The sequence below is a fragment of the Perognathus longimembris genome, chromosome 15 (genome assembly GCF_023159225.1).
Source record: "Perognathus longimembris pacificus isolate PPM17 chromosome 15, ASM2315922v1, whole genome shotgun sequence".
Lineage (NCBI taxonomy): Eukaryota > Metazoa > Chordata > Mammalia > Rodentia > Heteromyidae > Perognathus > Perognathus longimembris.
In genome coordinates this window covers 40,006,833-40,030,578 of record NC_063175.1, presented here as the reverse complement: position 1 = coordinate 40,030,578, position 23,746 = coordinate 40,006,833, and the positions used below count along the sequence as shown (strand labels likewise).

General features: G+C 49.3%; 1 protein-coding gene across 3 annotated transcripts in view; it reads left to right on the top strand.

Annotated features, from left to right (window-relative positions):
- Zbtb7c (zinc finger and BTB domain containing 7C) overlaps positions 1 to 23,746 on the top strand; it is a 280,865-nt gene that overhangs the window by 253,458 nt on the left and 3,661 nt on the right. For all 3 annotated transcript variants that reach the window (XM_048363509.1, XM_048363510.1, XM_048363508.1), the window contains one exon: positions 19,992 to 21,209. In XM_048363509.1, the coding sequence (XP_048219466.1) occupies positions 20,008 to 21,209 (1,202 nt within the window). In that variant the 5' untranslated portion in view covers positions 19,992 to 20,007. The remainder of the gene's footprint in view (positions 1 to 19,991; positions 21,210 to 23,746) is intronic.

Sequence of the window (23,746 nt, the reverse complement as noted above, 5' to 3'; positions counted from 1 at the left end):
CCTCTGGCAGGAATGTCCTGTAAAATGGCAGGAGATGAGACAGCAGGACAGGAAGAGCATTTTCCAGGATTTGGGGCAAGGTGTAATATGTGCCACCCACCAGAACACCTGGAGACAGGGAGCCTGCTGTCAATGGGACGGTGTGGTCACTGACGCACTCAGTCAGACAACTCTTACCTGTTCTGTGCCCTGTCCAGGGCTAGGGACACAAAGTGGGTGGGTTATGACGGGTGTCCTGCAGGAGCAGAGATGACCCACCTGGTAGGAGCAGCCTATCCTTGGTGGGGATGCTGAATCTGCTCTCTGAACTCTGGAAAGAGCTCCTGGGGTGCACGTCCTTGAAGCTCAAACTTCTCTCACTGTGATGGCTTTCCTTTAATATGAAGGGAGTCAGCATGCTCCAGATCCCACACATGGACCTCGGAACTGTAAACTGTCCATGCATAAAGGGCCTCAAGATTCCTCAGGCCCAGGGCTTTCTAACTTTGGAGCAGTTGACTCATGCACATGCTGAGAACTTATTAGACTTAGAGGTGTGAGGTACCAGGAGTTCAACTGTAGATTCTGATTCCTAAGTAGATCCTGATACAGCCCAGGGATGTACATCTTTAATTTGCTTCAAAATGGCTCTGTCTGCACTCAGCCAGCTACATCTGGGGAGGTCAGGGGGTTTGTAAAGGCATTGAGGCCCACATCCGATCCCCAGGGCTGAATGCAATTGGCTTGAAGTGGGAATCTAGGCAGTGATTTACCTTTTAAACAATTTCATAGTCTAATGCAGTCTGAATCAAGACCCTCAGGGCTCAAGTTTCAGCACAAACAACTTGTACAGATGATGGATGACCATAGACAAAACCAATGGTGTGTATGTGTGTGCATGAGTGTGTATGAGGGCAAACTCTGTTCAGCATGGAGACCCAGGGAACAGCTGATATTTCAGCTTGATGAAGGCACTCTGGAGACACAGCTCCTCTTTCTCTGGGGATCTCAGTGTGTTTGGTTGTGGGTTTTTTTGTTGTTGTTGTTGTTGTTAAGTCCTTCAACTGTTTGGATGAGGCCTACCCACATAAGGTCGAAGCCAGGTTGACAGATAAAATTAACCATCACATGCCTCATTGTACACATAAGAAGGACAGACAGCTCATCTATGGGCCCACAGCCAGGCCTGCCATTGCTGTTTTCCTTGTCATGCTCTCAGAGATTGCAAAACCATGATGGTACCTTCAAGGTCAAACCCAACTTCTTCATTTAGGGGAACTATGATGACTGGAGACTGACCACCCTTTCTAAGCCATACATTTAGGAGAAAATAGACTAGATCTTAAACACAGGACCCTTAACATTTAGTGGCTGCTTCCTCCTATACTCTGCATGGCTCAGAGAAGCATGCTTCTACAACCGAGCAATTATGCAACTGGGCCACGACTGTTCAACCTACAGACTGACTCTTTAAGATCTTAGGAGCAGGAAAGAAGAGGCTATAAATCAATTCTGCCTCCAAATAGAGGGGAGAGCTGGAGGCCTCCCAGTGGTTGCCAAGTCCCTGGATTTATATCCATGTCCTGCTGGTATCTATAATTTTGTGGCTGCTTCATTTATGCTTGGATTTGCACACTTAATGCTGGAATCTGCCAGCATGCACACTCTTTTCTTGCTTGGCATTAAATATGGCTTCTGAAATAGATGGTGCTTTAAATCAAAGCCTGGTTATGATGATTGATCTTGTTAGTAACATGTTACCCTCACTCTGCCCCCTCCCAGGGCTTGGCAGCACCCCATCAATGAAGCACGTGCACATTGTGGATATACAAGTGATGCTGGCCAGGGACTGTGATCCAAAGAGTTGGGATGAAGCAGGCTGTGGGCACATGGGGTCCTTTGAAGACAGGACCACAAGCCAGGGATGCTATAGCCAAGGTAGGCACCAACTTGTGCCCCAAGGATACCAGTCCAGGCTTGTGGAGCTTTAAGATATACATGTCATATGAGCCTAAAGTTAGGCATTGTCAGGAGATAGTGGCAGAAAGCAGATAGAGAAGGAAGCAGATGCTACATATTGGAGACGGGAGACTTCTGGATAGGGCTGCCTTCTACATGGCCTGCTGGAAGGGGAGGGGCATGAAGTGGGCAGAGGACAGAGCTGTCCTGACACTAAGCTAACTCCAAGAGTAGGGGTTGGACTGGGAAATGAGCTGTCCCACCCTGTCCTCCATCTCTGATGGCGAGCAGGCAGCTTCTGGTGAGACCACTTCCCCAGAGCTATGGAGGGAAGCTGTATAGTAGGCCTGAGGACCCCTCAGATGGCCACAGTTACCTATGACCTCAAGGAGACTGGTGGGAGCCAAAACCAAGACATAAGGTTAGGTCTTCAGACTTTTGTCCTCAAAGGTCTATCCTCAGTTTCAAAGCTCCCCATCCAGTAGCTTCATGCCCAGGTACCCATCCCACTTGTTAATTGAGCAGACGAGGAACACCTGAGAATACTCACACGGCAAGGTACCATAATCATTGCCTTATGAACTCTCGTCTCGAAAGTTTGGAAGCCACAGCCCAAGGCTGATGTTCCCTAAAGGTGTGTATGTCATGCCCTAAACATCTGCAGGATGTTAAGAAATCTTAGGCAGGTATTGCAGTTAAACAGAGTTCAAGTTTCTCAGTCTCTACCGGGTTTTCTTGGGGGTGAGTGTGTGATACCCACAGACACATCAAAAATCCACTAGAAATCTCCAATTAGACTATGCTGTCCAAGTGTCGCCAGTATTTGTGTCACTTGAAACTCATAGTAGCAGATAAAAGACACAATATGAAGATACTAGCTGTCACTTAAGACTCACAGCCCTGGCGTCAGTGTCCAGCTAGACTTGATGATGTGCTGGTGAACTTACTACCTAGAGGAGCGGTGAGGGAGCCCCACTTCTTGGGGGGAGGAGAGATGGAATCATCCTGTCTCTATCAAAGCTCTCACAATGGGGCCTCTCCCACACCTGAAGACTTCTCAGTTACTTGACAGTCAAACAATGACTGCAGAGCAAGTTTATTGGGGGAGCAAGGATACTGAAGACCAACCTGGGGTTCAGTATGGGGAGGGGCCCCCTGAGGGTTTGGCTGTCTCCTGTAATGTTTGGTAGAGCAAAAAGTGCTGGATGTCACTTCAGCAACCACTCTCTCCCCTTCCATTCCCTTCCTCCTCAGGGAGACTTGCCCTGCCTCTGGCCCTGCTTCTTTCCCCCATTCCCCTCTCCTTAAGACACAAATAGCCAGCATGGCCCACAGGCCCAGATCCGTGGGGCAGGTTTCCTGAGTCTGCTAAGAAAACAAGCCATTAATCTGATAAGCTCACTTGTATGACTCTGGGACTAGCCCCGAACAAGTTGGATGCAAGATAAAAATATTTGGGTGGGTGCTGATAGTTCATATCTGTAATCCTATCTACTCAAGAGAGTGGTTTTGTGAGAGTAGGGTTGTGGTTCAAAGCTATCCCGGGCAGAAAAGTCCATGAGACTCCAATTAAACACCCAAAAAGCTAGAAATGGAACTGTGATTCAAGTGATAGAATACCAGCCTTGAGTGACAAGGCCAAGAGATAGCACCAAGGCCCTGGGTTCAAACTTCAGTCCTGGCACGTACAACCCCCCCCCCCCCCCGCACCACACACAGCTGCTTTGTTGGTGTCTGACAATGGAGGTTCTTGTTAAAATTTCCCCTGGTGGGAATTCCCAGTGGGTGGAATGGCAGGCCAGGTGGCATCACATGAGGTGACAGAGGTGTGCACCAGGGTGGGCAGAGCATAGAGAGGCACCCTCCAGTTACCCCATCCAACCACCTACAGATAGAGCCATCCTTGCTTCTGTTTCCCAGTGGATTGGGACCACCTTGTCATTCTTCGTGAGCAGGTTGCTCAAATTTCCAAGATAATTACTCAACTTCATGCTGACATTGCCTTGGAAAGACCTGCTCAAGAGGACTGGATTGCCAGAGATCAGTATCATGATTGTCACCATGCTTATTAAGGAATCCTTCATGTTCTGCCATGGAGTCCTTGCCTTTCTGGTACATAAGACCCCCAAAATCTCAAAATGAGGGCTTGGAACCACGTGATCCCCACGAAATGAGCCTCTGCCCAGTGAGTGTTTGTGGAGAACCTGGTTGCAGCTGGACATGACAATTCACTTAAAGGATCCATCTTGTCACCAGCCTTCCTCCTCCCTCTTCACCTTTCATGTCATCCCTGTTCCCTCCCTCCCTTCTTGTTTCCATCACACTCTGTCTGCCTACCTCCTGTCTCTCATTGCCCTGTGTCTCTCTAGAAGCCTGAGGCAGGAGCTGCCCCCCTCACAGGGAATCCAGGAGGTACCAGGGCTGAGCAAGGCACAGGACAGAGTGGCACGGCAAGGGTGTGATTGGGAGCAAAAATCCTGTTTCCTGGAACTGAGGTCTCCTGATCCTTAAGTAGGGGAAACAGTGTATATGCAAGAAGGTAGAGACTATCTAGGGCAACCAACCCATCCCCTCCTGCTGGGGACTAAGATTTGTGGAATGTGGGATTTTCGGTGCCTAGCCCAGGAAAGTCCTGGGATCCCAGAATCTTGTTGATCTCACTTTGGCTTGAGAGATGGAAAGGAAGGAGAGTCATCTTAAGGGTAATGATGGTGGTATCATTATAACTTTCTAGGGTTCCGGCTGGTAGATCCCCACTCCTCCCACCCACTGTGGTCTGGGCCTTTTCCTACAGTACAGGGTTGAGCTCCTGGAGACAGGGCACTAGCTTTAAGGGGGCATGTGGTTCAAGCATCCAGGCCAGGAGGAAGAGCCCAGGGAGAACTTCCTATGGTAGTCAGACGGATACCTGTGTAGATCTCAGCATCCTTGACTATATAAGGTCCCCACAGCCTGACATCCTAGGAGCCTGACTCAGCCATTTTCCATTAGCATTTCCTGGCTCTCCCAGCCACTACCACTGTTGTCAAAGGAAACAGGCCCCTGACCTATTGCAGCCTTGGCCTATGACTTGCTACTCCCAGCCTCAGACTCCCTGCAGGAAAATAAGGTTAAATAAAAATCACCAGCTCAACTGGGCGCCAGTGGCTTATGCCTGTAATTCTAGCTACTCAGGAGGCTGAGATCTGAGGATCACTGTTCGAAGCCAGCCTGGGCAGAAGAGTCCCCGTGAGACTCTTACCTCCAATTAGCCACTCAAAAACCAGAAGTAGAGCTGTGGCTCAAAGTGGTAGAGTGCTAACCTTGAGCAAACGAGCTCAAGAACAGCACCCAGACCCCAAGTTCAAGCCCCACACTGACCACAAAAATAAAAGAAATTAAGAAATCACTATATTGCAGACAAATCATAAAGACTAAATGAGGTAGGTAGCTCTTCTCCCTTCCTAGAAGTCAAGCCCATCAAGGGCTTCATTCCTCAAACCATGGGTACAATACTCCTCCTCTTCAAGGTTTCCTTCTCAAATACTCCATGGACGTTTCTATAGTTTAGTTTGTTTTGGTTTGGTTTTTTGCCAGTCCTGGGTTTGAACTCATGGCCTGAGCACTGTCTCTGGCTTCTTTTTGCTCAAGGCTAGCACTCTGCCACTTGAGCCACAGCACCACTTCTGGCCATTTTCTATATATGTGGTGCTGGGGAATCGAACCCAGGGCTTCATGTATACGAGGTGAGCACTCTTGCCACTAGGCCATATTCCCAGCCCCCCATGGAAGTTTCTAGAAATAAATAATGCATACTTTTCCAGTAACTTTTCTTACAATGTACTGTTATGATTATTCAATTTTATTATTATTGCTAATCCCTGGCTACGCTTGAGGTATAAATTAAACCCTATGAAAAGTAATAGATACAGAGAAAAACATGGCATGTATAGGGAAGGCCCGGTACTCTGTGCAGGTTTAGGTTTCTGCTGGAGGGCTGGGAAGGCACGCCCTGTGGAAAGAGGAATTCTGTACTCAGAAACAAACTGGGATATTTCACCATGGCTGTCTCTGCTATGTTTTGAAATCATAGCAGTATTAAAACACTAGTGGGCCAAAAAGGTTTTTCAGAAGGAAATCCTTTCTATCCTGAGTTATAAATTGTTTAATCAGAAGAAATCTGACTCTCATTGCTTTTTTCCTGAAGTGATCAAGCTCATGTTTAGTAAATGCACCAGTTTAGCCTTTTGCAATCTGCCATATAGGAGCAGGTGTGTGGTGTGTGCCTGGGCCCAGCCTTACAGGAAGGGCAAAGCTTATACCAGCCCTTGCTATTCACTGAGGGTATGGCTCCCCTATACCTGTGCTGGAGTCATTTCCTCCTCACTGAAGTTGATATAACTTCAAGAAAAATAGCTCACAGCGCTCGATCAATCGCTCCACAAACACAATCCTAAAGACTTACGGAGCTATCCCGTGGTAGGTGAAGGAAAGAATCTCTTCTCACCATCAAGGGTGAGGGCACCCCTGGAAAGATGAACGTCTGTTCTGGAGCTCAGAATGTTTCCTGAGCTTCTTCCCATAGTGTGCTTTCACACTCATTTGTGAACAGTCCACCCCATTCCATCCTCTGATTCTGAAAACCAGCCCCAAATGCAAGGGGAGCTGGAGCGTGTGTGTGAAATTACTCATTCACCCCCCAGATGGAACTGGGAGGCTCATGGGTCTTAGGAGCCCCTTGCTGTAGTTCCATTGTCTGAGGACTTTCTCGTCCTCAGGATTAGTTGGGAGAAAAGGGACTGAGAAGAGGTCCGAAGAAGGGTGAGGTGCCTGGCCCTGGCAGTGGCCCTCTGCCAATGTGGTGAGTGCTGGGGAGAAGGGATGTAGGAAGATGTGACAGATTCCTGGGAAACATGTGCCCCCAACTCAGCTCGCAGTTACTTCTTCCTCCTTTTCCTGGAGAGGATGTCTTGGAGTGATGAAAGGCTGGAAACATAGAGAACAATCAGCTAATCTAGGAAAGTTATCTGGAGGAGGTGACACGTGGACCAAAACCTAAAAGAATGGGCAAGAAGCTGGGTGCTGGTGGCTCACGCCTGTAATTCTAACTACTCAAGAGGCTGAGACCTGAGGATCACAGTTTGAAGCCATCCTAGGCAAAAGAGTTTGTGAGACTCTTCTCCGATTAACCACAAGAAAACCGGAAGTGGAGCTGAGGCTCAAAGCAGTAGAGCACTAGCCTTGAGCAGAAAAGTTCTGGGATAGCACTCAGGCCCTGAGTTCAAGCCCTGCAACTGGGGGGGGGGGGGAAGAGCAAGAGTTAGGTAAGAGAGTAGGAGGGGACTGTTTCACATGAGGGGACAGAAGGAGCAAGTCCAAGGTGGTGGGGACTGGACACACTGGTGACAGCACACAGTTTTGGGAAAGTCAAGGGACCAGCAAGGCAAATGAACAAGGTGGGCAGATGAAATCAAGCTCTCTGCTCTGGGAGCCCATGAAAAGTACTGCATCGATGGCATGAGAGGCAGAGAACGAACCCACAGCAACAGCCAAGATTTGAGACCTGAGTGGCTACTGAGAAACACAGATATGGTTGGCGGAAGTGAAGGACAGACTTCCCCGGCCCTGCTCCATCCCACTTCTTCCCTTTTCTTCTAAGAACTGCAGTGTGCTTGTTTGTTTCTGCCTCTTTCTTCTGCTCTCTGCCTCCCCTCCTGGCACAAACTCCCCAGAAAAGCTAAAAATTCATCTCATCTGACCCAAATCAGAGGGTGGATGAGCTGGGGCTTTATTACACCCTAGTTAAAATGAGTCTTGTGGGAGAGGATGGGCTACATTATAATTGCCTCTTTGGTCACCTCCACCCACTGAGTCCAAACCGTGGCAGGGCTGCCTCCCTTAGGAAGCCATTGTACAAAGGGCTCTTCTCCTCCCTCAACTTGTGTTCATTAGTCTAGAAAAAATAATCCCGTCATCCTGGGACAGGACTGGGAGACCATGCAGGAGGGGGTTTGGCCTTCCACAAGCTTCTTTCAGGAAAAATGAACCAAGCAAGTCTTGGAGATGTGTCTCTGGGGATGGGGCAGGGCTCCTGGAAGACTGAGGCCGGGTGTGGGGCGGGGGGAAGGCTGTTTCCAAAGGAGTAGGGTCACCTCCTTCTGCAATATTTTCCTTTATGACTTTTCCCCAATTGTTCAGTGGGATTAAATGTGCCATCTACTTAGAATTAAGCATCCGAAAAGTTGTGGGGGAGAACACTGTCAACTGGATTTTGAAGAAATATTTTAGGGAAGAGTGTGGAGCAACTCAATGAACCATAGCAAATAAAAGCCCTCTCCAGTCCCTTCTCCTCCCTCCCTTCCTCCCTCCCTTTAGGAGACCCCAATAATCTTGCTATGAGTCAGACATACTGGGGAGCATTTGGGAAAACTCCCCTGAGGGTGCTGCAGTAGGCTGGTGAGCCTCCCACTTTAGGTGGTCAGTTTGCACACACAGAATGTTGCTTATCTACTGTCTTACTCCATTTTCTGTTGCTGTAACAAAACCCCTAAGTGTGGGTACTTTACAAAGAATAGGTGTTTATTTAGCTCCTCATTGTAAAGATCCAGAGACTGCTGATGGTGCTGGCATGTGTTGAGCCCTGGGAGAGCCTCCTGGCTGCATGGTCACAATGTGGCAGATGACCTCATGATGGGTGTTAGGTTAGGTTTCTTAAAGTAGGTAGCCGGTAAAGGAGAGTGCCACCTGGTATTCAGGCAGGAAAGAAAGTTTATTACCAAACTGCTGGCCTATGGCCAAGATGATCTATGGCCTGAGAGAAGGGAGAGAAAGGAGAGAATGGAGAGAAGGGAGAGAAGTGCGAGAAGGGCCGATCTCCACCCAGCCCTGCCTTGTCTAGGGCAGGGACAGGGGGTGTGGCCAGGTGGATTAGGATGTGACCTCAGGGAAAGGGGAGGTAACTGCCTCCAGGTCTGCTGGTTACCCAGGTAACTGGGTGGAGACTTAATGAGGTGGGGGCATCTACATGGAGCCTTCCAGGGATGGACCTTATAATGGGGACACAGTCACATGATGAGACAGAACGTTTCCGCTACCTCAACACCACCATGTTAGAGACCAGCCTCCTAGCACATCAAGCTTTGGGGAACACACTCAAGCCATGTCCACTCAGAAGGGCACTAGGCAAATGACAAACATTGCATATTTGCATGAGCTTTCAAATATTCCACTATCTTCTCTTCACAAATAATGAGCTGGAAAATCAGTGTGCATCTCTCCTTCTGTTTCCAGCCATCACACCACCCCCTCCATCATGACAGGAGATAGAGGAATTACAAAGCACAAATCTTGTTTGAAGAGACAAGATCACACACACACACACACACACACACACACACACACACACACACACATCTAAGCAAGACAGAAAATGGACTGGACAAAAAAGTACATCCTGCCTCCTGGAGTTGAATCGATTAATATGTATTAGTTATTGTGGTGTATGTAACAAAATGTCCTCAAACTTTAGCAGAGTAAGAAAACTGTAAATATATGTTTTTATCCTCATGGTTTTTACAGGAAGGCATTCAGAACAGCTTTGCTGGGAAGTTCTGGCTCTGGGTTTCCCCTGAGGTTGCAGTAGGGCTGTTGGCTAGCACTGCAGGCATCTGATGACATCGTAGGGACAGAAGGATCTGCTGTCAAGATGGCCTACTTGTATAGCTGCAAATTGATGCTGCTTGTTGATTGGAGCCTTCAGTTCTGCTCCATCTGGACTTTTCCATAGAGTGCTCACAGATCTCTCAACATGGCAACTGTTTTTCCCTACAATGAGAGTTCCAAAAGAAGCCAAGTAGAAGTGGCTATACCTCTCCCAACCTAGCTCCATCACTCCCCTATGGTTTGTGGGTACACAGACCAACCCTGATACCTGAGAGAGAACCATTCAAGGTGTGAATGCCAATCTGCTTTCAGATTGCTCCAGTCTTTGAACTAAAATAGAAAATCTGTCTTTATATTGCCTGTGCAAGTTGTATGAATTGATAGGAGTCTATTTGTGGGCTGTCTGAGATTTTCCACGGATCTTTCTTTCTGTGTGCAATCCTGTACCCATTAGTTTACTTGGTGGTTCTCTAATGTGTTTTCCTATCTGGTAGGAATACTTGAGGGATAATCTCCCTAGTCCCATGATTCATCTGTTTAAAAAATGTCTTGGCTTTTCTTAAATGTTTATTTTTCTATATGGACTTAAGAATCAGCTTCTCTAATATCAATAGAAATCCTGGTTGATGTTTTTATTGCGATCATATAGCATTTGTTGAAATGATTAAAATGGAATTGGCATCTTTACAATATTGTCACTCCTTATCAGAGAACAGGGCCTATCTTCCTATTGTCTTAGTAAGTCTTTTTAGAATGTGTTTCAGTGGTTTCTGAAAACTTTCTTGCTCTATATCTTGAAATTTCCTTATGACCTTATTCCTAGGTGTTGTTTCTATTCTTCTTGCCAAGTAAATGGAATCTTCTTACAGATTTTTGATCTCATCTATTATTTGTAGTGGAAAGTACCCAATCTTCTCATCAGCAAAGAATGATTTCTTGCAAACTCTTTGCTAGTGTGTGTGTGTGTGTGTGTGTGTGTGTGTGCGCGCGCGCATGTGCACGCTGGTACCAACGTTTGAACTTGGGACTTTGATGCTGTTCCTTAGCTTTTTGGCTCAAGGCTGGTTCTCTACCACTTGAGCCATAGCTCTGCTTCTAGCATTTTCATGGCTAATGTGAAGATCAGAGTTTCACAGACTTTGCTGCCCAGGCTGACTTCAAACTGGGATCCCTGAGTAGCAAGGATTATAGGCAAGAGTCGCTAGATCCTGACCTCTTTTCTAACTTTTTAAACTTATATTCTCATTGAACATTTCTGATCTCAAGGCTTCCAAAGGAAGCAGACAGTCCAGAGGAATAGAAACTATTGTGCTCACACTAGCTCTCTGGTGTATCAGCCAGGCTTCTTGAGAATATTTTCAATGGTTGTCTGGAGACCAAAAATTTCAAAGCAGTTATATTAGTGGTGGTGACTGGAAGAAAATGTGTTGGAAGTGGCTACTATACTAGGGGCTGAAAGCTATAGTCTTCTTCCCCAACAATATGGAAGAATTCCGTCCTTGGAGCTGGGTTCCTGCAGCCAGAGTAAATGTTAGCAGAGGGAAGGTAGTTACTGTCCCCTGAAATTTGCACCTGACACACCATAGATCAGGGCTTGCTCTGCACTGTCATGCAGCTGTAAGCTATCAAGTCGCTCTTTTATGACCATGGAGATAGCCCAGCACTAGGGGCCTGGCCAGATATCCACCTATGACTCCCTGGCTCCTATAGCCCTGATTGCAGGACCCCCGCCCTACCCTGGACTCCTTTTGAGTTCCTACTGCTCCTTGTGAGTTAGTCTTCTCTGCTCAGGGAAGCTAGAAGCTTTCCATATCAGGTATAGATACATTGAAAAGTCAGGAACATCATGAACCTAGGCCAAACACATGGGGGAGGGACCAGTAGCAGGATTCCGGGAGGAAACGATCTGTGGCAGGTGAGTGTGTCCAGCTTGCATCCTAATTGCTCTTTCTATGGAAAGGCTTCCTAGCACCCAATAGCTCTCAGTGTCTGCAGTAGGCAATAAAGGAAATTATAGCTAAGGAGAAACTGGACACAAGTATAAATAGGAAGAGGAAATGCTTGGACTTTCTTGGGGCCATAAAAGCTCTCTATAATATCATGCATAACTGCAATTAAGCCTGAAAATTGCAAGCTTCCAATGTGTTCGTTCCTAGCCACATGCCAGGCGGTTCTCTTGGTGAATGGCGTTTGCATAGAAGAAAAGCACAAGTTCAGAAGCAAATCTGAGGTTTCATTTCCTTTGGAAAACACAGGCAGGGCTAGGATCCTGTGGCATCTGGCTGGACCCCTGACTTAAGCTTTGTCTCCAAATTGGGGTGCACAGAGGAGGGAGACACAATTTCAACGGATGAGAGGTAACCAGGACATTGCACACCTGTGCCAGGCTTGGGCTGTGATTCTCCCCTCCTTCCTCCCACAGCTGCCACCCCACAGGGACCACTCCCAGACCGGATTCTGCACCACAAGGTCTGGGGTAAGAGAAGGGCAGGGAGTGGCTGGGGATAATGAGAAGCAGCTGCCTGGGTGGGAAGCTACAATCTTCTAACTGGATGCTGACACCCTCCTCAAATGCAACACCAAGCACAGTCCCCTCCCACCCGCAACCTTCCGTGGCCTCTTTAACAGAGTCCAGATGCTTGGGAGGCTCCTGGTCTCCCTGCCTCACCTTCCCACCCACTGTGATCTGTTACCTTCCAACCTCTTCCCTATCCCCAGGCCTGTTAGTCCCCGAACTCGCCCACCTTACCTTTGAACCCATTACCAGCCCCACACCACTCAATACTCCTGTCTGCAACATGACACTCTTGCTCAGCCTCTGAGTCTCACCTAGCACATGCTGTCCATCTTGCTGGAATGTTCTGCTCTCTGGCCCCACGCCCAGGCTGCCTGGGGGCTTTCACGATGTCCCTCCCTGAGCCCAGCAGAGCCCCTGACCTCTGACCCAATGTGCCTTGTCCACACCCCTGCACTAACTAGCACAGAGCACTCATTTGGAACCTTGTCTCTTTCTCTCACTCTTCTGTGAAGTCTTAAGACCAGGAGCCCCATTTCTTGAACCCCTGTTTCTCCAACACTTAGGGAAATGGGTAATCCTTGTGGCTATGAAGAGGAAGACTGCCTAGGAAACCTGGGGCATTGATGCTTGGCTTCAGGTCTCAACTCTACCTCAGTTTCCTAATTTGAAATCTGACTAGATGATGATGGTGATGGTGATGATGATGATGATGATGATGATGATGGTGATGGTGATGGTGATGATGATGATGATGGTGGTGGTGATGGTGATGATGATGATAGTAACTGCCTCATGGGATTTTTTCTTGGTTGATAGTAGGGCTTGAACTCAGGGCCTGGGCACTATGCCTGAGCTTTTTTGATCAAGGCTAGTGCTCTACCACTTTGTGCCACAGCTCTATTTCTGGTTTTTGATTGATTGATTGATTGATTGATTGGAGATAAGAGTCTCATGGGGACTTCCCTGCCTGGACTGACTTCCAACCATGATCCTCAGATCTCAGCCTCCTGAGTAGCTAGGGTTATAGGTGTGAGCCACTGGGGCCCGGCTTCTCATGGGATTTTTACGAGGATACAATTAGAGCTCATTTAAGTTACTTAGGACAATGACTCTTCCTCAGAGTGGCCCACTGGGCGGCAGAACTTTTGCAGACTAGGGCTCCTCTGGGGGAATAACGTGTGTGTCCCCCAGCCTGCAGGAAGTTGTAACTTTGTGTTGACACAGACTCCAGGAAGCCACTGCAGTCCTGCATGGGGACTCCTCCCGAAAAGGCAGCCAGGGAGAGCCGGGCCCCTCAAATGCAGTAACACGTGCCTGGTGCTGTTTATGGGAAACGAGTGATTTATTTTATTATCTAAATTTTTTGTAGTTTAATAAGGTTTAATAAGCCTCCCAAGGAGTTTTCTAGCTCAGGAAATCGCCTGTAATAAACACAAGTAGTAAATCCTTTATTTTGAAACATAAAGAAAAAGTAGTGGACAGTTTTTTCTTAAGCGAAAAACAAATCTCCCTCTCTCCATTGCCCCTGCCCTGTAATAAATAAAGGGGGAATGAATAATTTTTTTAAAACGCAGCTTGAAAGTCTACCAGAGCAAAGTGGGGTGGGAGGCAGGGGGCGGATGGAGTCGGAAGAGGTGCCTCTGCTGCTGAGGTGCAGGGTGACAGCTTGCCCCACACGCTATCTGGAGTGTACACAGCTTGATACATCAGACCAAGCCTGAGGGGGGGGTGGGATCTCTGTCATTCAGCTAGTTCTGTGACCTTGGGGGCAGGGGGTTCCATTCACCAGCAGGAGCCTCTATTTCTCATCAGCAAAGTGGATATAATAATCATCTAGCCACAGAGGTCGTGAAAGGTGGGTGGGGACAAGTGCTTCTGAAAGGCAGGCACAACGGGCACATGGTCGGTCACCTTAGGGGCTTACTAGAACACCCAGAGCAGGGACTGAGTGCCTGGTCACAGGAGGAAACCTAGGGCGAAGAGGAGAACCTGGGGGTCCCTGCTTCCCAAGTCTGGCCTCTGCCAAAGCTCCACAGGTCTTTTTTTTGGGGGGGTGGGGGGAGACATGGGAAGGGATCGGGTATAGTGTGGAAAAGGAAGGTGGTGTATGATTGTGGGAGTTAAGGAGGGCCTGCCTTTCTGCTGTAAGGAAACATCTGGATGGCTGACACCTTTGGCAGGGGAAGAAAAGCTCAGGGCCCCACTGCACAGACCCAGGAGAGGGGACTGTGCTTCATGAGGCCATGCCTTGCTGGGGACTGGCATATCTTGGCAGGGTGGCAGGACAGGTGAGACAGGCTTCAACCAGTGAGCACTCTGCCCAGGGTATTCATAGCCACTGTGTAGGTTGGTGGTGGAAGTAGCCCCACCTAGCCTCCCATCCCCTGGGGCAGCCCAGGCTCAAGGGCATTCTCGGGCCAAGGGGAGTAGCCACCTTGCCTGGGGAAACTGCCAAAGGCAGGGTGGGGTGTACCTAGCAGAGACAGGGGCTGGCCATTGCTTTGGCCAGGCCTTCCTGCCTTCTCTCCTACTGGAGCCGCCACTACCTTGTGGGTTTCACTGCTTTAGACCCAGGCCTAAGGACCTGCTCCAAAGATCCAGGTAGCTGCCCCACCTTGTCCCAGGTCTGGAAAGGAAAACCACAACTTTTCCACCCTTTCACAGTAACCACCAATTCTTCCAGGTGGCTCGGAAGCTCCAGGCCTGGGCAGGGAAGAGCAGAGAGTGGTAGAAGATGGGGCTGGCTGGGCTCCCCGGGCACTGGGAGTCTGCTGGCATGGCGGCCTGCTCTGGAGATTTGACAGATGGGAGCCCCGTCCTGAGCCTCAGATTTGATTAACCAAGAGGAATTCAGGGAAACACTGAAACTGTGGATCATAACACTAGAATCGCCCCTACAATCACACCACCAAAGCAGCCTGGGAGGACAAGCAAGCAATAGTATATAAGCTGCTTTCTAGCTATGTGACACGGGCAGGTCTATTAGCCTCTCTGTTCCCCACCAAACAAGGAGTGGTAAGGATGAAATGATTAGAAGTAGCTTATGAATGACAGAGCTGTGTTCAAATATCAAGTATTCCCAAAGCAAAGAGTTTGAGGCATCCTACCAACATTTTTAACATCAAGTCTGTCTCCTTTATTGATTTCAGTGGATCTCATTCACATAGGTCCACCAGGTTCTATTTGCTGGTGTCCCAGGGAAAACACAGACATCGAAGAAACAGGCCTTATCCTGCAGCAGGCCATCTTGGGGGAGGAAATGGCTCTTATAAATATCCCAAATGGGCCTGGTGCTTCGAACCAAATTACTCCACTCACACACCATGCAGTGAGACTGACATTGTCACTTGCCCCTTCTCCAGATCAGGAAGTTGGAAATAGCTGGGGCATGTGATGTGCATGCCATGCACCTTGGAAAATCAAGAACAGGGGATCTCAGCTAGCCAGGCAGCCCTGCATCTAGTTTGGAGGCTTTTCGAACTAATTGGGTGTGTGGGGGGGTGCCCATTAGAACACTCTTGTTTAGGTTCTATCTCTGATGCTAATGCACCATGTTATCCTGGATACAGGCTTTTTCCCGTATCTCTTTGTTCCCCATGTATAAAATGGCTACATTTTGTGTGCCAGCCTTGCCAGCTTCACTGGGCTTGGAGTCCCTGAGACAGGAGGTACACTGTGCTGTCCTTGCACCTGCCACGGGTGGCTCTGGAGCTCAGAAGCACTGTTTGCAATGTCTTTGTGTGTCGTAGCAGAGATCACAAAAGTATGGAAACCATGTTAACTTCTGGAATGATCCCATCCCAGCCTAGACCCCAGCCCATGAGGGACCTGTATCCTTCCTGGACTTCAGAATGCTGGCAATGGCTGAGCTCTGTATCAGAGCACCTAAAGTGCATTACCTCATTTGAGCCTTGCAGCCACACTGGGAGGGAGACATTTCCCCCCTTGCTCAGAAGAGCAAAACCAGCCCAAGTCCCATAAGTCATCCATCTGCCCAAGAACAGGGCAGATGCCTCACCCTGGCCTCCTGCTAAATATGGCTCCAGACCCACGCTGGCTGAAAACATTCTTGGTGTGATCCCATTCAGAGTATCTGGGGTTAATCACATTTTTGGAAGGAACTCGAGAAATCCAAACCTTTCCAGATCCAAATGATGTGGAATACATTCGTGCTATTTCCAACGAAATCCTCTTTCTCCTTCACAGTTCGGACAAAGGGCCCACTCCTGGAAGGCTTCCTGATTCCCCTCCCACAGGGGTCAGTGTCTTTCTATCCATGCCCCCCCATTTGCACTTAGCCCTGGGCCTTGTTCCCCTTAGTTACCTGAGGGTGTGACCCTCGGCACCATGGAACACACCCTCACACCCTAGAGTGGCAATCAGCCTTCCTGGGTAGAGCTCAAATGCTCCTGCCAACAAACAAAAGCTTGGACATCAGATGCAACTGAGTTTAGCAGGGCATGGTAGGTACTACAGATACAAGTAGAAAAATGCACCTTTCACACGTGTGTGTGTGTGTGTGTGTGTGTGTGTGTGTTTAATTTTGTTGGTCCTAGGGCTCGAACTCGAGGCCTGGGTTCTTTCCCTGAGCTCTTCTCTTTTTTTTACTCATGGCTGGGACTCTACCACTTTGAGCCACAGCTCCACTTTTGGTTTTTGAGTGGTGGATTGGAGATAAGAGTCTCACAAGGACTTTTCTGCCTGGGCTGGGTTCGGACTGCATTCCTCAGATCTCAGCTTCCTGAGTAGCTAGGATTACAGTCATGAGCCACAGCACCGAACTACCCTTGTTCTTTTTGAGGAAGGATTTGCAGTCAGGTTAGCTGACAGGCACTTGATAAATAGTGGCTAGTCTTGGATGTGATGGTCAGTGCTGGTCACCTTCCTGGCTTGCTGCCCCTGGAATTGGAAAGAAGGGAGCACAGGTCTCTCTGAGAGAGATTGCCTGCTCTCATTTTACAGTTGAATAACCCAATACCATATCTTTGTGAAACTTGCCAGGTTTCTGAGCCTTCCAGGGAGGCGGAGGCCCAGTCCATTCTGGAATGGTAGCCATACCTAAGGTGGTTTCTATCCCCTGCCCTGCACTCTTCCCTTTACTTCTTTTCTACATTTTGGCCCCTTCTTTCTCCTTACTTCTTAATTTTATATATGGTTGAATGTTTGTGTATGTATGTCTATCCCCTTCCTACCAGCTGTTGAGAGGGTGTGTGTGTGTGTGTGTGTGTGTGTGCACAGGTTTAATTTTTTTCCCCCCTGTGTATATTATTCTTGGAGACAAACCACCCTTGTTTGGGCTCGGGAAGGGAAGGTGGGGGATGGGCCTGGCATCCCCTTTGGGACACAGCTGTCTGCCTGCCCAACAGGGCCTGGGAATCTCAGGGTCATCAGGCAAAGCTCCCAGAGCATGGGGCAGAGGTGCTTCTTCCCAAAGAGACAATGAACCAGAGAGTGGCAGCCTTCCCCCCACAGCTGACCACAGCTCAGCCCTCTTGGCCTCCACTCCCAGGTTAGTCTCCTGCCTAGAAAAACAACTCTGAGCTACCATGGTTACATCCTTTCGCCCAAGGATGGAAGCGAGACCACAAAGCAAGACAGAGTGAGAATCGCTGCTAGGCAGGCCAGCCTTCAAATCCAGGGTCACCAGGCTTTATTGCCTACTTCCTAAGCTCATTGTCAGGATATGTCCATCCAGTGACATAGAAAGAGCCCAGGGAGTTGGAGAGATCTCCTAAAATCACAGTACAGTTTCCTCATTCTAGATCCTAACTACCCACTCTTTGCTCCTTGGGGACTTGGCCAACACTCATAGAGTTGAGCACCAACACACAGGCACATAGGCCCAGGCCCAGGCAGAGAAATGCTTGAGGAAGGTGGGAATTTCCCCTCAGAAACATTTGGAGACATTATTTGTTTGGACATTACAAGCTTTAAAGGAGTAAGTCCTCAGTAAACAAGAAAATGTGGCTCTCCATAAAGAACTAATTTCCCTGAGTTGGATTGACCTTGGCTTTCTACCTAATAGTGGAAGGGCAATTTACTCACAATCTTTTCAAAAAAGAAGACCCCATCTGAGGTCAGAACCCTGCTCCCTCCAGGCTGGCTTTGGGGAAATTAGAAAAAAAAAACAAAACCTGTCACTTCTTTGATAAATTTGCTTTCATCTACTAAAACATATTTGTAATAACATGGACTTTGTTAGACTGAGACATTTAACAGCCATCTGTCAGTAAACTGTCATGATAAAAATCAGAGATGTGTGATGTCTGGGAAATGAACAGCACCCTCCTCCCAGTTACTTATTTCTGTATAACAAACCACTTTGGAGCTGAGTGGCTCCAAGCCATAGTAAATATTGTCCCACAACTACTGTGGAGGAAGAGCTTCAGGAGAAGACAAGCTGAATAGCCCAGGAGTAGCCAAAAAAAAAAAAAAAAAAAAGACCAAAATCTGGAGAGACCCAGAAACTGAAGTGGAGAAAAGATCATCACCAGCATTTGGTATTGTCACTATTTTGTATTTCAACCATTCTAGAAGGCATATGACTTTAAGTGGCTTTAAGTTACCCTTCTGAAATGGTTGACAGTGTTGAATACCTTTTCAAAGAAGCTGTCTGATTTGTCATTTGTATTTGTCTTAGGTGAAGCATGCTTCCCTTTCATAGAGTAGTTCTGTCCCCACAGGGCAGGGCCTTCTTGGTTTTCTCTGCATTCTCAGAGCCCAGGGCAGTGCTTTCACAGTGCGGACTCACCCAATGGATGGTTAGGGATCCAAGGCCGGGCCTGTGGGTCTCTGGCCTACAGAGGGAAAGGATAGAAAGCAGGCCTCCACTTTGGGGAACCTCCTGAACAGGTGGGATTGTGTGAAGGTCCCCAGAGCTCTTCCCGCTGGCACCTGGTTTGCCATTTTTCTCTTTCTTTCTCCTTGTTTTAGCTGACCACAGTTAAGGGTCAGACCTTTGCCAGGACTTATTCATGCATCATGGTGAGGCTTTGCATGACAAGTAGGGCCAATTTTTTTTTTAATCTAGGTTGGAAATGTTAACCAAGTGTTCAATATCTTAGTGCTTCGTAAACATGAAACATAAAATTGTATGGGTACATTGTCACACCACTGCAGTAAAAAAAAAAACCTTAAATCACACCATCACGAGTCAGGGGCTATCCACAAAAACCAAGTATCTCAGAAGCAGCTTCTCCTAAGGGTTTATATATCTGTGTGTCTAAGGGAACACAAACATGATAAATCAATTCACCATGTACTTGTGTCTGTGTTGATTTAAATGTCTATATATAAAAATGAAACAGCTCACAGCTATACATGGATAGGCCATTAATATTTTTTTTAAATCAAGATTTGTAAGTGAAAGGAAACTGTCAGCTACAACGAAGCCAGGATAAGGTCAGAAGGCAAAACATATGCCATGAGGCCCCCATTCACTGGCTGAAGATGGACCACAAAATTGATTTTAAGCTTCCTGGTAGCCAGTGCAAAATGTGAATGGGTTACACTGTCCCAGGGTTTGTGAAACAAACCAGAGACAACAATTCTCAGCAGAAGCACCAGGTGGTGTTTATGTAAGAGGAGGATGCAGTCCCTGGAATGCATGCGACAGCTGGGTTTCATGTGGCCCTTCATCCTGGCATGCCACAAAGCCACGGTAACTGAGTGGAATCCGATGCATCGAGCCTGGGAGAGGCCTCTGTGGCTTTTGCTAAATAACTGATGCCCGCTACCTAGTAAGAAGCCCAGAGTCATCGAGTGCAGAGCAAAGCTCCCTCTTGAACCAGGCTGTCTTGTAGCCTGAGGCTTGGCAAAGCTGAGAAGTAGGCCAGCAGAGGCAATCCCGGGGCCGTACTCACTAACCCATCTTCCTCTCTGTTTATCCCTACAGGGCTCTGGCTGAGAACATGGCCAATGGCATTGATGAGCTCATCGGCATCCCCTTCCCCAACCACAGCAGTGAACTCCTATGCAGCCTCAATGAGCAGCGACACGCTGGCCTTCTGTGTGACGTGCTGCTTGTGGTCCAGGAACAGGAGTATCCCACCCACCGCTCCGTGCTGGCCGCCTGCAGCAAGTACTTCAAGAAGCTCTTCACTGCTGGCAGCCTAACCAGCCAGCCCTACGTCTACGAGATCGACTTCGTCCAGCCTGAGGCCCTGGCCGCCATCTTGGAGTTTGCCTATACCTCCACACTCACCATCACCGCCGCCAATGTCAAACACATCCTCAATGCCGCCAGGATGCTGGAGATTCAGTGCATTGTGAATGTCTGCCTGGAGATCATGGAGCCTGGTGGTGATGGCGGTGAGGAGGATGACAAGGAAGATGATGACGATGATGAAGATGATGACGATGAGGAGGACGAAGAAGAGGAAGAGGAGGAAGAGGAGGAGGACGATGACACAGAGGACTTTGCTGATCAAGAAAACTTGCCTGACCCCCAGGACATCAACTGCCACCAAAGCCCCTCCAAAACTGACCATCTCACGGAGAACGCCTACTCAGACGCCCCCAGAGACTTTCCCGATTCCTTTCCAGCCGACAGTCCTGGCCATCTGGGGGTGATCCGGGATTTCTCCATTGAATCTCTGCTGAGGGAGAACTTGTACCCTAAAGCTAACATCCCTGACAGACCCACCTTATCTCCATTCACCCCAGACTTCTTCCCTCACCTCTGGCCAGGGGACTTTGGTGCCTTTGCCCAGTTGCCCGAGCAGTCCATGGACAGCGGGCCACTGGATCTAGTCATCAAGAACCGGAAGATCAAGGAAGAGGAGAAGGAAGAGCTGCCCCCGCCCCCACCCCCACCCTTCCCTAGCGATTTCTTCAAGGACATGTTCCCTGACCTGCCCGGGGGCCCGCTGGGCCCCATCAAGGCAGAGAACGACTATGGTGCCTATCTCAACTTCCTGAGTGCCACCCACCTGGGGAGCCTCTTCCCACCGTGGCCCCTGGTGGAGGAGCGCAAGCTGAAGCCCAAGGCCTCTCAGCAGTGCCCCATCTGCCACAAGGTCATCATGGGGGCTGGGAAGCTGCCACGGCACATGCGAACCCACACTGGGGAGAAGCCATATATGTGCAACATCTGCGAGGTCCGCTTCACCAGGTGCGCAGACGAAGCTGAGGGCAGGGGGATGCGGGGGGAAGGAGGAAGGGGGGCTGGGACAGGGCCAGAGGCATGGAGATGACAGCAGAGAGCCATCGAAGTGCGCAGCTGGAAGCTCCAGCTGCCCTCAGGACACTATGAATATCCCGCAGAGTAGCTGCACCCCAAGTTCCTGAGATCTACTTCCCCCTGAGTGTTCCTTAATAATGGCCCCGTCACACAGATGTCCTGTTGGGCAATGCTAGCCATCTCAGCTCCTTTTATTCCCTCCGAGTTCACTTAGCTTCATAGGGCTGGGTGACAATACCTACTAGACAAGGCTTCACCAATGGCAGGGAGATAATAATACCAAGCTCATGTGAAGGTCAAGCTCAAGGGGACTTACACATCCACCTTCAGCACAGGGCTTGCTCCAGCCTGAAACAGCCAGGCCCCCTGAGAATGACCTCAAAGATCCAATCCAGATCTGGGCCATTGAATCAACCTGGAGAGCCCTGGCCTGCCTAGCCTGGCTCCTCCTCCTGGGTTTCTTGTGCCTGTCACTTGGCAGATGGTTGACACTGGGAACACCCCAGCGGGTGGCTTCAGTGGTATGAGTAGCTCAGTGATCCTACTCAGCACCCTGTATCTGCCTTCCCCTCTCCTCCACGGCCTTTCCTACACCAGCCTTCTGTGAGGTACATGCAGGGATAGCCAGGGTGTAGACCCCACCTTCACTAGGAAAAGTTTTAAACTTGAGTAGGCACGGCCCTCTAGACTCTGGAACATTCTCCAGCGGCCTCCTGGTTGGGGCAGCAATGCTATTTTGTAGGGAGGATGACATTCCAGAATACTCCCTCCCAGTACATTCCTGATGGCCACTTCGGGGAGGCCTCAGTATCTGTGGTCTCCCTACCCCTCCAGGCCAGATTAGGCATGAGATGGTTCCAGCCCCGCAGCCATTTGCCTGGCTGCCCTCGGGTTCCTCCTGCTCGGTGGGGATGACAGCCATCTGGGTTCCAGGCCTGTCTCCAGCTGCAGCATCTGCCATCCAGCCCCGACCCCACTTCCCTTCCCTCAGTTCCCACTGGGCTCTGACTCTCAGGACCAGATAAGCTTTGGGGCTTCCTCTCCCAGAAGCAGAGAAAGCCCAGGGGCAGAGGGCAGGAGGGGTGGAGGAGATTGTTCTGTGATTTCCCTCAGAGTCTTCATTTCTCACCATGGGCTGTGGCTGTCTTCGTGCTGAGTGCTCCCTTCCTCCTCCCTGTCACATTCTTCAGAACCACTGGCCCTTTCTTATCTACTCCCCCCCCCACACACACTGGGGCAGGGGAGATGAGCTGCCCCGCAAGGCTACCTAAAGATGCCCAACCCTGGCCTATCTGAGTTGAGGTTTCCCTGTGACTCTCCGTAATCAAGTCTTCTTGCAGCCATTCCATGGGGTCCTGCTGTTTGGTTGTGTCCCCCTGCCATGATGCATTGTGCTTTCCCTTTTCCCCACCTAGATGCTCTTCCGCAGGAGTGTCTGAGAGGGGCTGTGACACTGCCCACAGATGTCCTCTAGGGTACAACTCCTCCATCTGCAGTCTGACTCATGATTCACAGACAAGCTTCTGTCTCTGCAAGGCCTGTCTTTACCCTAGGCAGCGGTCCTTAGGCTTGGGCTCTGGGCCTTATACCTCCCATATGCCCATTTTCAGATGCTCTGTGCTCTGTGGGGTACCACTGCTAAGGTGGAGGAGTATGATTCTTTCCAACAGAACACCTTCCTCCAATGCCCTGCCTGCACCTTCATCCTATGCGTATCCAAGAGGAGGGACTGTGGCCTCTACCATGCAGTTCTCTGTTCCTTGGCACCAGGAGCCTCACTGCTGAGTCAGCTCTGGGTGTCAGCTCAGCCATACCCATTGGACACCATTAATCTTTTCTGTATATGAAATATCCCCAGGCAGGACCTCACAGGCTTTCTCCAGGCTATACCCTAGCTCTGGTCACCATTGTCCCAGGCTCTTCCCATACCTGGACCCAAGTCCATGTTCACATTCCCTGGCCTGGTCCAAAGAAACTATTAATTTCAGGAGAAAAGTTGGTGCCACCTACGCTAGCCACAGAGAGATAGCTCCTGGTCAGAATGGTCCCTTTGAGGTCTAACTCAAGAAAGAAATGACTTGGGCCAGGACAATGACAGTCCTGACCAAGATGACCCCAGCTTTCTCTTCAAGCCATCTTCAGAGTCTTCCTGAGGCCCAGTGGTGACAACTGAAGAGCTCTGTCATAGGCCCTGAGGAACAGGAAGCACTTGACCAGGGAGGAAAAGCAGGGACACTGCTTCCCTTGGTGGACAGGCGCCCATGGGTGGTACAACTGTCACTGCTACCTAGCCCTGGGCCCTGTGAAGGCCTCTGTGTGTCTCTCTCCCCATCCTTCTCTCACTGGGTCCTTGATCAGGAGCCATGGAGATCTGTCCCATGCCTCACTAGCCTTCCACCAGGAGCTCGCTCCTCCAGGCTTCCTCCCATAGCTACCCACAGCCGGGCTCACACAGGAAGCAGAAGCTG